The 16,556-nt window shown below is 41.9% G+C and overlaps 1 protein-coding gene across 5 annotated transcripts in view; it reads left to right on the top strand.

Annotated features, from left to right (window-relative positions):
• casz1 (castor zinc finger 1) overlaps nucleotides 1-16,556 on the top strand; it is a 98,340-nt gene that overhangs the window by 70,597 nt on the left and 11,187 nt on the right. For all 5 annotated transcript variants that reach the window (XM_077514699.1, XM_077514698.1, XM_077514697.1 and 2 more), the window contains exons 6-15: nucleotides 183-347; nucleotides 2,756-2,928; nucleotides 4,008-4,876; nucleotides 10,384-10,516; nucleotides 10,828-10,891; nucleotides 11,740-11,903; nucleotides 12,603-12,725; nucleotides 12,799-13,119; nucleotides 14,502-14,700; nucleotides 15,866-16,037. In XM_077514699.1, the coding sequence (XP_077370825.1) occupies nucleotides 183-347; nucleotides 2,756-2,928; nucleotides 4,008-4,876; nucleotides 10,384-10,516; nucleotides 10,828-10,891; nucleotides 11,740-11,903; nucleotides 12,603-12,725; nucleotides 12,799-13,119; nucleotides 14,502-14,700; nucleotides 15,866-16,037 (2,383 nt within the window). The remainder of the gene's footprint in view (nucleotides 1-182; nucleotides 348-2,755; nucleotides 2,929-4,007; nucleotides 4,877-10,383; nucleotides 10,517-10,827; nucleotides 10,892-11,739; nucleotides 11,904-12,602; nucleotides 12,726-12,798; nucleotides 13,120-14,501; nucleotides 14,701-15,865; nucleotides 16,038-16,556) is intronic.

The following is a 16,556-nucleotide window of genomic DNA, read 5'->3' as shown; positions in this document are numbered from 1 at the left end:
CATCCTGCCCCCTCCATTCCCCATCATAACCCCCCAGCCCCCAACCTCCAAATGCCAACTGGCCGTTGCGTGCTGCAGCTGCTCTTTCCACTGAGATAAAATGACATGTTGCTGATTTTGTGCCTGGTTTAAACGAGCACTAACCTGTTGCTTTACATCCTCCCCCCCTCGTTCCATTGCAGAGGTTTACCAGTAAGCAGGATGTGATCAGGCACTACAACATGCACAAGAAGAGGGATAACTCCCTGCAGCACGGTTTCATGCGCTTCAGCCCGTTGGATGACTGCAGCGTCTACTACCACGGCTGCCACCTCAATGGCAAAAGTACTCATTACCACTGCATGCAGGTACAGCTCAACAACAAGCAATCACCTGAAAACACGATACACATGCTTGCACACACTTGCAAAAAGTCTTGTTTGGCCTGCCATCTACAGTTAAACCAATATTATCCAAGCCTAGTCTGTCAACATTTGTTTGTTGACTGAGGAGCTTTTAACTGGAAATAACATGAGAAAAAAAAAAGACTGTAAGAAATTAGTCATATTTCTGACAATCTTTGCAGCATTATAAACGATCCGGGTAATTTTGTATGAGCATTTAGGTATTGAGATAGCACAAGGTCAAACATGGAACTTTGTGTTAAATCAAAATTAAATGATTTAAAAAAAAACTTATTGCTTAAAAGTAACTTTCACTGTCAGATATTATGCGATCAAAATAAATATTCATTTTAACTCGGCATTTTAGGATGTGAATTACTTTAGAGCTTAACTAAATACAGTTTAAATTTGAAATATATAAATGCACTGTAGAATCCTGTGAATTATACCGTGAGTTATACTTCCAAATAAGAAATGAAAATGTTCCACATTGTTTAGATGTTTATCAGTATCTAAGCAGTACCTAGATGTTGTAAAATTAAAATAAATAAATAAATAAATAAATAAATTAATTAATTAATTAAATAAAATCACTGATTTATAGTGCATTTCATAAAGAACATAACCCAATATGCTTCACATGCTGTAATTACAAGTAACTTTACTAAAATGATTAAAGTGTACAATGGAATAAAACATGATTTTAAAAATACTATTATAGGTTTGGTAAAAGTGCATGAATTTTTACTTGAATTTAAAAGCATTTACACAACATTGGTATGTTTTATTGGTATGTCATTAAATCATATCACTCTGATAATGAAGGATGCCAGGAAAACTGAGGACCATATTATACACATGTAGAGAGAAAAAATATTTTAAGGGTGAATTTTTATTTATTTATTTATTTAACATGTTGTAAAAGGGTGTGTGTAATTTAGCAGATTTTACAGTATATATTATTCAGTTGTCTTGATTTTCTGTACCGTCTTTACTATAACTGGCATCAGATGAGGAGCCAATTAGAATCCAATGAGATTTTGTGACTTTCATTTAGGTCTAATAGTTTTGATGAAAAAGAGTGATTTAGTATGTACTGTACAACTAAATATAGAAGCTCCCCGTAAAAATGTGTCGTTTGTAGTGCGGCATGTAGAATCTGTGACCTTCCAGTTTGAACGTAATGTAGTTATGCCACTTTTTGAACAATTTTCTATTGCGATGTTGAGAATAAGCTGCGATAGAAGCTTAAAGACACTAACCACACAGAGGCAAACGTCAGACAGTTAAAATAGGGCAGCAAAGTTAAAACGTGTCATCTTGATGAAGGCGATGAGTCACTGACTTTAACAACAAAAGGACACCCCCACACTTTCCCATCCACACTGAAGCATCTTAAAAAATGCATATTCAAGTGAACAGCCCAATTCAAGATTGAAGATTAAAATTGATGTATGGATACACACCTGTGATTGGTTGGCAACCAGTCCAGGGTGTCCCCCGCCTACTGCCCAGAGCCAGCTGAGATAGGCGCCAGCAGCCCCCGCGACCCTTGTGAGGAATAAGCGGTCAAGAAAATGGATGGATGGATGGATGGATGGATGGATGGATGCACACAAGGCAGCTGCTCCCACCTCTTTGTTCCCTCGCTCCTTAATTGGCATGGATGAAATTCATTTAGGTGTTTATGTAAATGTACACATTCTTCATGTTTTAGTACCAGGCAGCCGCTTCAAAATTATTCACGTCTGGATTTTTATTTTTTATTTTTTTTACTACATCTGCTTAATTTCAACGTCATTTTGCTTTTAGCCTTCCTTGCCAGTGGAGGATGTGCTTGAGATAGATTTTTTATTTTTTTTTAACAAAGTCATTGTTATTAGAACATTTCAGCTGTTGTTTTAACAGTGCTGACAAGCTGCAGACGGGGGCATCAGCAGGCCAGATTTATGGAGGAAAACCCAGAGTGGCATTTTTTTCATTGTTTGACTTAATATGGAGAAGTTTGCCATTTTGTGTGGGCGACAAGGATGATATATTGTATGTTTACTGCTTTTAATTCAAACATCACCATTGGCCAAACAGCAGCTTCCCCTGTTAGTCTCAAGGGTTCAACTTGAGACCGTTACCTCCCTGAAAGAGTGTTACAGTAAATTTGCGGTGACCTCAGCCTCCAAATGTGAGAGGAAAGTACTGTAGTTTCAGGTACCACGTGCTTGTTGAAAGCATCGCTTTCAATAGCAAACCACAAATTAAGTGTTGAACATGAGAACCATTTCTCGACCGTTTTGTGAACCACACAAAGAGCTTCCTTCTTTGACTCCTCTCACAAACGGAAATCCTGCGGGCCGCTCTTTGTCTCTGCTTGACAGGTGGGCTGTAGCAAGGTGTACACCAGCACATCTGATGTCATGACGCACGAAAACTTCCACAAAAAGAATGCCCAGCTGATCAATGATGGCTTCCAGAGGTTCCGTGCAACTGAGGACTGCGGCACGGTCGGGTGCCAGTTTTATGGTCAGAAGACGACTCACTTCCACTGCAGGTGACCAAATCAAATCTAATTGTATTTTTAGTTATTGCCCTTCCTTATATTGATATTTCTTCACACTAACATTACATGACATAACCATTTTAAATTAACCAAATGAAGTTTGTGCTAACTTTTATTTGAATGCTTGTTTAAAAAAAACTGCCATCCCAATATTGACAAAACCTTGTAAAGAGTGTCATGGACTGAGGAAGAAACTTTTTTGGTGCCAATTGAAGAGAAGATCTTCTGCTTCAGTTTTCTTCAGTCAGCACCTACTGGACTGGAGTTGAACATTCGTGCCTGCAAAATGCAACAACTCTTCACGTTGACAATTAATCAAGTCCATCTTGTTTCAACAGTAGAACATCACAAAGGTTTAAAGCCCCTGCAATTGGATAATAATAAGGATAATTAGAAGAAGAAGAAGAAGCAGAAGAAGAAGAAGTTTACACCGCTCTCTAATACTGTGGGTGTGTCTGAAACCACACCACCGTTCAGCTGTCAACTGTCAATCAAATACCAATACTGCAACCTAAAAAAAAATGTACTATAACTCATCTGTTGTATTTGTTTTTTTTAACTTTGGCGCTCAAATTCTTATAGTTGAGATAGGGCAACTCATGCTGGGGTCCAAGTGGGTCTGTTTATCCACGCCCCCTCACCCAAAAAATAAAAATTAAGACATAAATCAATAAAACTGAAACTGATGAGTTTCTTTCTATTTGGTTCCAGCAATTATCTTGAAATGGGTATGTGAATATTTGCAACAAAAATCACAGAATTTGTAGACTATACCATATACTCTTTCCTCCAATGTTTCTTTTGCATGCAGTGTTACACAAGATGCAAGGAGAGCCACTACCTGGCAAATAACAAACAGACCTGCTGAGGCCCACTTTGCAGTTTGCCCACAGCAAACTATGATGGAATGTGGAATGTGTCAGTTAGCGGTCACTGAGTTGTCTTTAACCCCATGACTGTTTTATTATAACTGTTGAATTATACAGACCCCCAAGTGGACATAGTTACTCAGGCTTGGTTCTGTGAAGCAAAACGTCTAACCATCACTTTTCCCCCCCTTCTTTCGTCAGGCGTGCCGGCTGCACGTTCACCTTCAAGAACAAGTGTGATATCGAGAAGCACAAGAGCTACCACATCAAGGATGACGCCTATGCCAAAGATGGCTTCAAGAAGTTCTACAAGTACGAGGAGTGCAAGTACGAGGGCTGCGTGTACAGCAAAGCTACCAACCACTTCCACTGCATCCGCTCGGGCTGCGGGTTCACGTTCACCTCCACCAGCCAGATGACCTCCCACAAGCGCAAACACGAGCGCCGGCACATCCGCTCCTCCGGCGTCATGGGCCTCTCTTCCACCTTCCTGGCCCCCAAAGACGAGCCCGAGGAATCGAGCAACGATGACCTGATGGACTTCTCGGCCATCAGCAGCAAGAACTCAAGTCTGAGTGCCTCGCCCACCACCCAGCAGTCCACCACTGTATCCCACCTCATGGCCACACCCACTACTGCTGTCTCCTCCTCCTCATCGGTGGGCCTCACCCTCAAGCCTACGCCATCGCTGCCCAGCGTGGGCCAGCGTATGTCCAGCCTGCTCTCCCAGGCCCTGCCCAGCAACATGCCGGTGGCCCTATCTCTGTCCAACAGCACCATGGCTGCTTCCAGCCCCTTCTACCCGCTCATCCCCAGATTGCCTCTCCAGCCTCCTCCGCATGCCGCCGGCCTGTTATCAGCTGTCTCATCAGGGGCCCATTCCATGCCCACCGACTCGCCAACCCAAGGCTGCTCTACGGCGGGGGCGGACGGAGCCATGGCGTCTACCCCGACCTCCTTCTCCAGCTCCTCCATCATGGAGAAGATCTCGGCCAGCAAAGGTCTGATATCACCCATGATGGCCAGGTTGGCTGCTGCTGCTCTGAAGCCTTCCAACGGACCGGATGCAGGTCAGTACCTTCAACGATGATCTGCTGTGCAATGACAAATCTCCAAAATTGATTTGGAAGCTTTAAGTGGAGTCAGAGTCAATTTGTATCTGGCTTGGCCAGGGGTCTCAAACTCAAATTATTATGGGGCAGCTGTAGACGGGGTCTGCGTTGTGTGTGAGCCGCATCAATTATTCCACAAAAAAAGTTTTAAATTTTCAAGTACAAGTAATCCGATGTTCTCATTTTTTATTAAAAACAGTTGAAAATATTAATGCTTCTTCAGATCATGAATAAGATTGGTGACCCGGCACTTTGCATACTTCTCAGCATTTCTAGTTGAGTCATGACATCTGATTTCTTGAGCACCACAACTTTCTGTCCATTCAAGACATGTTAAAAAATAAAAATAAATAAATAAATAATAATGAATTAATTAATTCATTAATTAATCAATTAATGAATTAAAATAAAATTCCATCACGTTTTTCTTAAAATTGGCTGTTTTCGTCGCCATCATGGCAAGACATGGCAAAGACTGGGTCAGAGGCGGACCCGCAATCAAGAATTTCGAGTTTCTCAAACACTAAACTCAACTCAACTCAACTTTATTTATAAAGCGCTTTAAGAACAGGCATTGCTGTATACAAAGTGCTGTACATAAACATAAATATCGGTTGTGCAGTAAAGAATAAGGTAACAAAACAAGAACAAAACAGACATTTTGAAGTGTGTATACAAGTAAATAAATTTACTATATAAAATATTAATCAGTGCATGTTTCCGGCCACTGTGCGCACTCACTTCCACTGGCAACGAACGACAAATAGTAATCACAGGATGTCTGAGCTAGTCCAAACTTTTTCCTTTGAGGGCCACATGACAAAAAAATCAAAGGATACAAGGGCCGCTTTCAAACTTTTGGACTTTTTTCAAGCAAACCAAACCCAGTCAATCAAGCAGTTGCAAATTGTTTATAAACTACCACTTTTTTGGGTAGGGGGTTGTCTGTTGCCTGAACAGCTTTCTTTTTGGCAAATAGTTCAGCATTTTACAAGATTTTGGTGTGGTTGAGACCCTGTGTGATATTTTCACAATTTGGAACTAGGCACAGAGCAGAATGTAGAGGAAACCATTTTTGTTTGTAAAAATTGTATTTACACAGTGTTATGAAGATAAATGTTGTTACATGTTTAACTGTAAATGATTAATTTTCATATTTAGAAAAGATCTACAGTATATAAAACAAATTTATTCGTAACCAATATACTTTTTAGTATACGTGTGCCACGGGCCATTTAAAAAAAACAACGGTGGGCCAAAAATGGCCCCCCAACCGTCGTTTGGATACCACTGCCATAAGTTTAAAAAAAAAAAAAAGAAGAAAAAAATGGGAAACAACAGGGGCAAAAAAAAGACAGAGGCCACACTGACATTAAACATTGATTTCAAGGGAGGGGCAGGCCACAAATGGCCCCGGGCCATGATCTTGACACCCCTAGTCTTAGCACTAATGCATCCCCGCTGGATAGTTTTTGGATTAAAATGAAACCATCCCACCAAAAGTACAAACATTGCACGTTGGGGTCAAGAGCAACACACATAGCAGACGCATGGTCGTCTGCTTTGAGCTTGTTGTTGTGTTGATGATGCTTCGTGAGATACCCATAATGCACTTGGAGATAAATGCGTTGACAGAGCTGAGTAGACCCTGTAAAAGTCTTTTATGATGCTCAGCGAAAGTGGAGGTGGGGGTGGCGAGCTCCTGGGGCCTGTGTGGAAGGTGGTTCCTCATCATCAGCCTTCTTATCTGAGTCTGTCTGCGCCCGTTCCACGCAAATGGAGGTGGAATCAAATTAAGCGGTGGGGAAAAAAAAAAAAAAAAAAAAAAAAAAAACAAGAACAAAAAAATCATGTTATTTTTTTTGTGAGCTCCATGCAAACTGAATTCTGGGGAGAAAAAAAACAGAAATCAGCCAAGCAGAAATGACAGCTGAGAGATTTTCCTCCTTCCATTAATAAATCACACACACTCACACACTTGCACGCATCAGCAAAGTCACGCTTTTTGAAATTCCCACAAAAACATGTCAATATCTATTTAGCATAAACAAAATCCACATACGCTTTGAGAGGTAATTGCCGTGTTTGTGTTTATCATATTGTGCTCAACCAAGCCCGTGAAAATGAAAATGAAAAGCAAGTTAAAGTGTTTAATTGATAAAGAACCACACAGCGTTGTCTTAAATGTTGCCCTAGTGGGACCTCCTGTGCTGAGCCAGAACAGGTGGAGGGGTGCATGATGGAAGTTGGGGGCTGCAAGTGAGCACGCGTCCGGATGTTGTGAATGGGAAGGATTACAATTCCTGGTGGTGCTCCCTGGGAGATCATCGGGGCGCCTGCTCCGGGGGGGTTTGAGCCCAGCCCAGGCTGTCAGGCTGAGAGCTCCGCCTCCGCGTTTCTAGCAGGTAGTCACAATTGCTTGGAAGGGGGCCCCCTCAGAAGGCGGGGCCTCCACAGATGGTGCCTTCACCACCCCTCTTTATGGCCCAGGGAGAGGCATCAGCTCACATTTCTCTGCTATTTAGCATGAAACATGTATCACATCTAAGGTTGAGTGCAGACACAGGATGGGGGGTTAAGCTGTGGTTTCGCTTCTCCTATATTTCTCATCAATGTGTGATTTTTTTGGGGCTAAAATGGTGGAGGAAGTGGTTTTTGCTTCTTTAAAAAAAAAAAGTAAATGTCCTTGTGGCCATTTTCATTCAGCCTCTTTAAACGTCGCCTTTGCAGTATGACAATGAGCCTTTTTTTTTCTTCTACTCTAGCTGTTTTTAATTAATGTTCCTCTCTAATTTACCCCTGCGTGTTTTGCTCAGAGATTCGAGTACAGTATATGAAAGGTTCACTAATTAGACACACTGTACAAATGATCTTTCGCAAGCTCTGTATCTTATCCAGCGCAATTACATGGCGGTACATTATTCCTGGATAATTTCCAGAAAGAAGCTGCTTTGAGTCAAACTCATTTGTACTCCCTCTTTGGGAAAGAAAAAAAAACCCATAATGATTTGAAACAGAACAAGAGATGTTTGCACTTTCATCCACCCTAAACAGTCAATTTATCCTGGGAGATTTTGAAAGAATTCTTTAATCTGCCTGGTGATCATGTGTGGATCACATAGCGAATGGCTTCTCTCTAAAGTCGCCTCTCATTTGGGCTGATTTAATTGTCAGTGACAAGGCTGGCTAGTTAATTTTGTGTGCGCTGTGATCAAGTTGGGGGTGGTGAAGGCTGGACTTTGTGAGCCTTCATGACCTCAAAGTAGACGTAAAATTATGACTGCATTCTTCTTGAGTGGCGCCCACCCCTCGCCGACAATCCCCTCCAACCATAGCCATTGTCAAGCTGAACTGACATTGACACTTGCCCATCTCCGAGCTTTTAGCTGACAAGGCCCAAGACTGGCCTTTCGACTTCTATTCTGTCTGATATGTCTCTGGGTCATCTTGTAGCACCAATTGGAGGGAGGGGGCGGGCGGATCATGGCCATGTCCGCCCTCCCACCTCACGTATGTTTGTTCTTCTTTTCTCCCCAGCAGTAAAAAAAAAAAAAAAAGGAGACTGTCCTCACCAGGGTGAGGCCAAGGGCGCACACTTGGCTGCCCATGACCTTGCCTGTCACAATCCCTCAACACAAGCCCCAATTCCTTACCAGATATTCCAAAACCCTGCTGGTGTTTTGATGTTTTGGTGTCTCGGAGGCGACACCGGGGGGGTGGGCCCATGCCTTCCGTGCTCCCATTTTTGCAGATAAAATGCCACTTATTGTCTTCCAAAAGCCTCGGCTTTCCTGCATCGCCCCAGGACAAATTAATATTTCAATCCCTTGAGGGTTGGGGGGAGAGGGTTCATCTTCCAGTCAACATTTCTGCCTTGTATTGTCCCTCTGGTCTTTGTTTATTACCTCCACCAAGGAGGTTATATTTCTTCATATAGTTTTTGGAAGCCTCTAGTTAGGAGGCTGGCATTTGTACAAAATATTTTCATAAAAATATTGAACAAATGATATAGTATATATATGTAAAGAGAAATTAACCTAAAAACTGTCTTTGCAATATGTTCTATGCAGCCCCACTGGTCTAAACACGGTATTCTGATTAAAACTGTTTGTGGAATATGAATAAAGAAGCAAAATCCACCCGTTTTTATCCATCGCAGGGAGCGTCCATTTTGCCACTTGCTGTCGACTAAAAATGACATCACAGTTGCTCAGGGCTCAGATAATGACCAATCGTGGCTCAGCCTGTGAACGTCACATGACCAAAGTCAGAAAACAGGTAAGCTGTGATTGGTCGCTACCTGAGCCCTGAGCAACGATGATGTCATTTTCAGTTGACAGCAAGTGTTGAAATGGGCACCCCCTGAGATGGATAAAAACCACAGACTTATGAATGGACTATCAATAGTTCCCTCTCGGCTGAATCCTGAAGGCAGCCATCTTACGTTGCCACTGTTACTGATAACTTTGATGACTTAATAGTACAGCCATATGCAACGATATTGTTGCCATGGAGACATAAAATAATGTTTAAAGGTCACGTAGAACTCACTTGTATTCAAGTAAGGCAAGCTTAGCAAGTAGCAACCTAAGATGGCTGATAGTGGCTTTACTTTTCCCACCAAAATTGGTGCATTTTTTTCGGCCTACGTCATATTCCACTAACACAATAGGAATCAAAATGGCATTTTTAGACTAGTAGGATCTCATACAAAATATTGTAAAATTATTTATTTTATATCCCCATCAATAGCATTCACAATGAAATGGGCTCAGACATTAACTCTTTAATGCAAGCGTGTGTTTCCTGAAAAAGACTAATGAAGTTTTTTATGCAGCTCTCGAATAAGATGCTGATTGGGAATTTATAGATTTTTATTTTATTTTTTTAATGAATAAATCATGACTCATAGAAGATATTTAAATGAAAGTCTACAATTTGTTGTTGGTCTTAAGGATAATTTCTGTCTGCACTCATTGAAAATTTCTTCAGTGTACTCCTCCAAATAACCTATTTGGATCAGAACGCGAGCAAGAGGTCACTTTGTTTGAACCGATCTGATTGGCTGTCATCTCCAATCTGACCGGCGTAACACCCCCGTTCCTCGTGCGTACGCTCAGCAGTATTGGCTGCAGCACGTCTCCAGGCCGACGAGGAAGCGGCTAGGGTGGGGGGTGTCCAATCTGAGGCTGCCACTTTCCCTCAGCATTAGCATCTCACTTAATGACCAGTTAAGAGGCAGCCCAGCAAATGAGTTGTGACAAGTGCTGCAGAAAAAGGAGTCTTTTTCCCTCATATCGCCCGCCTCTCAATCACCATTTAAAAGGCTTGACGGCCTGACATAATTTCACAATAATTATCACTCCCAGTTCTCTTTTCGGGCCAGGACAGAAGTCAGATTGGATCTCGTCATCGGATAATAGTGCTGACCAACAATAACGTTGTTGTTTCTCCTTGATCGTCAGGGAGCGGGCAGCCGGCCTCGGTCGGCCAGTTTAATCTGGCTCAAGTCAAACAGGAGCCGTTGGAAGCCTCCTCAGGGGTCTCACAGCAGTCCACACAGGAACACAGCTTGGACCTGAGCAAGAAAGACAACAGGTACACAAGCCTCAAGTTTTTTTTTGCAAAGTGTGAACATTGCAGATAACAACTGTGACTGATTGAACACGGCGAGATTGTTTATCAGAAACACTCCATTTATTCAAATCCTCCCGTGTCTCAGTTTTTGTCTGAGAAAAATGTTTGTGTAAACCTTCAACTTCAACTTTTTTATTTTTTTTTTATTTTTTATTTTTAAATAAGACAGTGTTTTCATCTTCATTACACTGGCACACCTTGCGTGACAAATAGTCATATTTACTGTTCTCATGCAAATCTTTCCTAAACATTGTTCATTTTCCTTGTTCCAGTAATGAATCAAATGGACATGCTGTACCAGGGAATGCATCTCTTTTATCCTCGCTTATGAATAAGGTAAGACCCATCCATCAAAGCCCTTTCATCCCAAGACAAATTAGCGGCACACGGCGGGGCCTGTTTGTTTTTTAATGTTTCACCGCTAATAAGATGAGTTTGTATCATTTAAATTTTCCAGCCATTTTTCACACGCTGTAATTTCCATCGCACCTCACACAAATTAATATAATGAAGTAGTAGCTGGCTGCTACACTAGATATATAGTGTTGTTTGTTTTCTGATGAGCTGTTTTGAACTCGGGACTCCATATTTTTCTTCCCCTTTATGTTTCTTCTCCTTGCCCTGTCTGGCTCTGCATTTATCCACAGTTTATAAATGATATGATTAAAACGCTACCGTTGAAAAGAAGAGGGAGGTGCTACTCATTTTTTAGCAAGTGCAAATGTTAGGCTGTGGAAATTTGAATGTGTGTGTGTTGTGAAGATTAAAATGGACAATATCTTCCATCACGTTAATGACAGGTCAGCCCCCCATTTCTTTTTACACATGGGCAACTTTTCAAGACCTTCTTCCCCATACAATTACCCCTATGTCATCATTATGGACTTGTCCTCACTTTCTATTGAAGCCAGGAAGCTTAAAAAGCTTGTCAGGTTGCCTTTTGGGGTTTTTATTCAAGCCCCCGCATCACATTAAAGGGTTAACAATCGCTCCCAGAGGATGCTTGGCAAGCGTTCCTGGCCTGCTCTCAAGCGAAAAGCTGAACGTTTGTAAATCCGTTTGCGCTTTTCTCCCCTCGCCAAATTGTTTGCGCGCGTGCGAGTGTGTCAAGCCTCCCGCCACAGTGAACACACTGAGGAGCCCGGCATGCACCTGTTAGTTTTACACGGCGTGTCGTATTGTAGATGTCACAGGTGAACCCTGCACTCTTCAACGCCATGCACCTGAAGTCGGAGCTGGAGGCCGGCCAGGCCGGCGAGAACCTCGAGGCGGCCCAGTACCTGAGCCAAGTTCTGAAGAGGCCCCAGGTCGACAAACCCAGCGAGATCTGGAGGACTTACCTCCGCAGGTAAGAAAAGAAAAAGTTGGCATAGCCTCGTGGTCAGATTGTAACTACATAATTTTATTGAGTTGTTGGCCTTATCATTGATCTAAATGTCAATCATTATCACAGCAATACTTTTAAAATTTGCTGACATGTGGCATGCAGAGTTAGGACACAAAGGCAGACGCAGGAGTTGGGAAAGTCTTTATATACAAAAATACAAAGTAACAACAGAGAACAGGGCTAGATTCAGTTGGTCTCGAAGAAAACACTTGACTGAGAGAGCAGAGCTGGATTCGTAGGAGCAACCTCAAACACATGGAAGAGAAACTTGAATGGAAGAGGAGGGATAGGAATCATCGACGTACTGAGAACTATCAGCTACGGATCCTCCACGTACTGACAAAAGTGGGGGCGGGGGGACTTTAATAATGTCAGCTAGTAATATATAATGGGCTAAATATTGGAAGTACATCATTCAGTGTCATTTCTTTTAAGACTGAGTACAGTTTCTATTTTTTTTACATGAATGTGCTTCTTATCGTCAATGCAGTAGCAATAATGCCCTGCAAATATGTATCACAGGAAAATCCCCTAATTTGTTTTCTTCCGACCTCCTCTGACGGGAATCTAAATTGATTTGACATGTGTACTACTAAAGTTGGAGAGGTGACGTCAGTTGTGTTGTTTGTTGTAAATGGTTTCCTCTCTGTCTACGTAAAGGTTTGACACAGATGACTTCTGCGAGGCTCAGTGTGACTTCCTCCAGAAAGTGCACTTTCACTGCCTGGTAGAGGAGTGTGGCGCTCTCTTCAGTACTGTGGATGGAGCCATAAAACATGCAAAGTATGTGCTGTTTCGGTGACATTTTTGAAAGTATACTTTATCAGTCTAAAAAAACAAGCTCCTGTGGTTTTAGTTTCCACCTCCGAGCCACTCTGAAAGTGAAGTCAGAGCCCCCGTTCAGCGAGGGCAAGGTGTCCGGCGAGGGTGGTCCTCTGCGGCCTGCAGCCCCCGTCTCAATGGCCAACAACCCTTCCATGGATGTGGCACATCTCCCCTCCTCCGGTGGCTACAGCTCCCCTCCTGCCTCCCTGCTGGCCTGGAAGCAGCTGACAGGCAGCATCCCCCAGATGCCGGCCTCCATGCCCAACCTGCCAGCCAACTCCCCCCTGGCCACCACCTCGCTGGAGAATGCAAAGCCACAAGTCAAACCTGGTTTTCTGCAGTTCCAGGAAAAGTATGACAAACATTTGTTGACATGTTTGAAATGTGTAGGGTAACTAAAACGCAGAATTCTGCCCATAGCTAGATTATCTTCCACAATGCAGTCCCTGCGTGAGCTTCAATTTGCATGCACGTGTAATGGTGCTCTCAAACAATGCTGTGGCCTGCAGCAACGCATTCTATAAACATGACTGATGTGCTGAGCGGAAAATGCTGTTTTGCCATGAAAATTACATAAAGTGGTTATCTGTTAAGACATGCTTGAGACAGACCTTGTCTGCAAAGAATTTCGAGTTCACACCAGGATAAATTGTGATATCTTTCGCATTGCGCTTGGCAGAGGATCACCTACTAAAAACCTCCTATGTCCTAATTTGGTCAATTTAATATATTTTCGCAAATCAGTACTGCTGGTCAGTCCCCATGTGTGTCTGTTATTGTATGAAGGCTGAAGGCACACGCGTTATTCGACACCATTAACATAATTATTTATTTTATTCCTTACACTTTATTCCTTATCCCTGCTACTTCTTCCAGATTTTTCGACCGATTGTCACCATTCCACTTCAACATAGTCCAAATATTCACACCTTCCGGGCATCCATTTTTCTCATTCCAAAAATTCAGGGTTTTCCCAAAATTATGTTTTTCGCCCAAAATTACCCTGTTCTTTTCCAATGGCACATTCAGCATTTGCATTATTTCCATTTGAAAACCAAAACATTCCGCTCATACAATTCACCTAGTAAAGGATTTTCTACATTCCTAAAATTCACACATTCCAAAATTTTCACAGTAATTTTCCTAAATTTTCACCTACAAAATTCACATACTTTACGTTGATCACTCATTTATTTATTTTTAGTGTTTTCAAATCCACTCACTGATTCACACCATTTCAATTTCAATATTCTACAAAAGTTAATACTGTTTAGGTCTACTGTTTTCTCATTACATATTTCCCCAAAATTAAACTATTTTTAACCAAAAATTCACCATTCAATCCCAATGGCATAATTTAACATTACATATCATCATATTTACATTTTTCCTATTTGAAATGTCAAACATTCAGCTCAATTCGTTGGGAATACGGGAACAATTTTCCACATGACAAAAATTACCATTCACCAAAAATTCTACATTTCAGCATTCGAATACCCACAAAATAAACAAATAATTACATAAATAAAAAGAACATTTTTATTCTTCACTAATTTATATATATATATATATATATATATATATATAATTTTTTAATTAATTTTAATGAAATGGAGATGCAAAAGTTCTGTATTTCCTAGTACTTAGAGCTTTATGTGTGCAATTTCCATGCCATTTTAAAAACTGTCATTAATTTTACTTTGGGTTTTTTTTGTTTTTTTTTTCATCCAGTGATCCCTGTTTGGCAACAGACTGCAAATACTCAAACAAGTTCCACTTCCACTGCTTGTTCGGGAATTGCAAGTACGTGTGCAAGACGTCCGGCAAGGCCGAGTCCCACTGTTTGGACCACATCAACCCCACCAACAACCTGGTCAACGTCCGTGACCAGTTTTCCTACTACTCCCTTCAGTGTCTGTGTCCCAACCAGGTGAGTGCACTGCGATGATACCTGCTGTCAGCCCCTCTGCCAGTGTTTTCTAAGCATGAAGTATGCTGCCCATTAGGGCACTATTTGAGGTGATTGGACTCAAGGCTTTCACAAGCGCGGCTCGCCGTCTTCCATCTCAGCTGAAAAAGACAGTCAAGTCACCCCAGTAATGCCTGTTTATATGTCAATAATGTCATTTTGACTGCCGCATTCTCCTCTCAGAAAAGGCCAATTTAGCTGATATTACCCAATAAATCATTGTCACTGGCACAGTAAACAAGGCTGTCTGGAATAGGGCAAAAATCAGCGGAATGCCTTGCAAATGAAACCTAAATGGCAGCCCCTGCCCGCTCTCATGAGCCCGTATTTGGAAAACCGTTTAAATGAATTCATTAATGTGTCGAAAATCACCCCTTTCACAAAAGCAACCCCCCTCACAAATCTCCCTCCCTCCATCAACCCTCCTCCCCGAGCTTCCATCTCCTGAACCGAACAGATCTTATTTGGCTCGGTCCTTTGGGATGTGGGCCTCACCAACAGATGGTGGTGTACAGACATGTTAGAGAGGAGGGGTGACGCCTTCTTCTTCTTAGAGAGTGGCCCTGTTCCAAGAGGGAGCAATCGGTCTAGAAATTGAAATCAGGAATGTTGTTGTTGTGCTGTTGCCAAGCTGAAATGCCAATCAAGACATTGAAGGCGATCACAGGCGTTAATACATCACAAGATATCATTGCAATCACCAGATATCATGACAATATGCCTCCTAAAGGCGATGAGCAGATATGAATTAAGGACTGTGGTGGTTAGTGTTGATTAATACAGCATAGTAGATCAGTCCATAGAAGACGCTGTAGACACAGAGTCATTATGTCACTGTAGTATATGGCATCGGAGCAGTCACATGAGCAAATAGATAAATACAACCGTGTGATACTTAGTAATTGCTGTGATGTTTTTCTGGCAATGCTATGACATCATGAACATCCCTTTGAAGTCGTCCTTATAGAGTTTGGCAAGCAGGATAAAATTGACTTTACTCAAGCATTACAATGCTTATCACTCAGCGTTCACACACAACAGCTCTAAATACTATAAGTAATATGTATTTTTTATAACCACATGCAACGTGAGTTCATGAAATGGTACGCATGTCTCATCTGTGCAGCACTGCGAGTTCCGGATGCGGGGCCACTATCACTGTCTGCGGCCCGGCTGCTACTTTGTCACCAACATCACCACCAAGCTGCCGTGGCACATCAAGAAGCACGAGAAGGCCGAGCGCCGCGCCGCCAATGGCTTCAAGTATTTCACCAAGAGGGAGGAGTGCGGGCGGCTGGGTAAGAAACGTTCTCAACCTCGAGTCAAGTGATTGCCAACCAATGTGTCGTGAAAGATAATCAAGTGTGCTGCAGGAAATTAGCCAATTTTGCTTAATTGCTCAGAAACGTATTTACTTACAAGTTCATCTATCTATGCCCATTGCATTTAGTGACAGGTACAACAATTAAATTATCTTCCTATAAATGTATCCACCATAAATTAAGCATATAATTTTTGTGACAACTGGTAGTGTTTTATAAGATTTGTATGTAAAATATGCACCGTGGCTCAAAAAAATGGTCGGAAAGACTGCTCTAGTGCTTGGTACCTATTTGGTTTGACGCAATTCTTCATGTTGTTAACACTTTTCCAAACTAAAAGTTATATTTATATCCTGTTGTACCATAAGACACAAGTTGCCATTGCCACTTCATTGTAAAATTTGATGATAAACGGCTAGCGATGACTCAAATAAATGACACGCTAACGTTAGCTTGCTGAGTCATAGGCAGACTTGTGTAAAGTACCTGGAAGTA

Source organism: Festucalex cinctus, chromosome 2 (assembly GCF_051991245.1).
Source record: "Festucalex cinctus isolate MCC-2025b chromosome 2, RoL_Fcin_1.0, whole genome shotgun sequence".
Classification (NCBI taxonomy): Eukaryota; Metazoa; Chordata; class Actinopteri; order Syngnathiformes; family Syngnathidae; genus Festucalex; species Festucalex cinctus.
The sequence above is the reverse complement of the archived record's forward strand: the minus strand, read 5'-3'. Positions and strand labels throughout refer to the sequence as shown.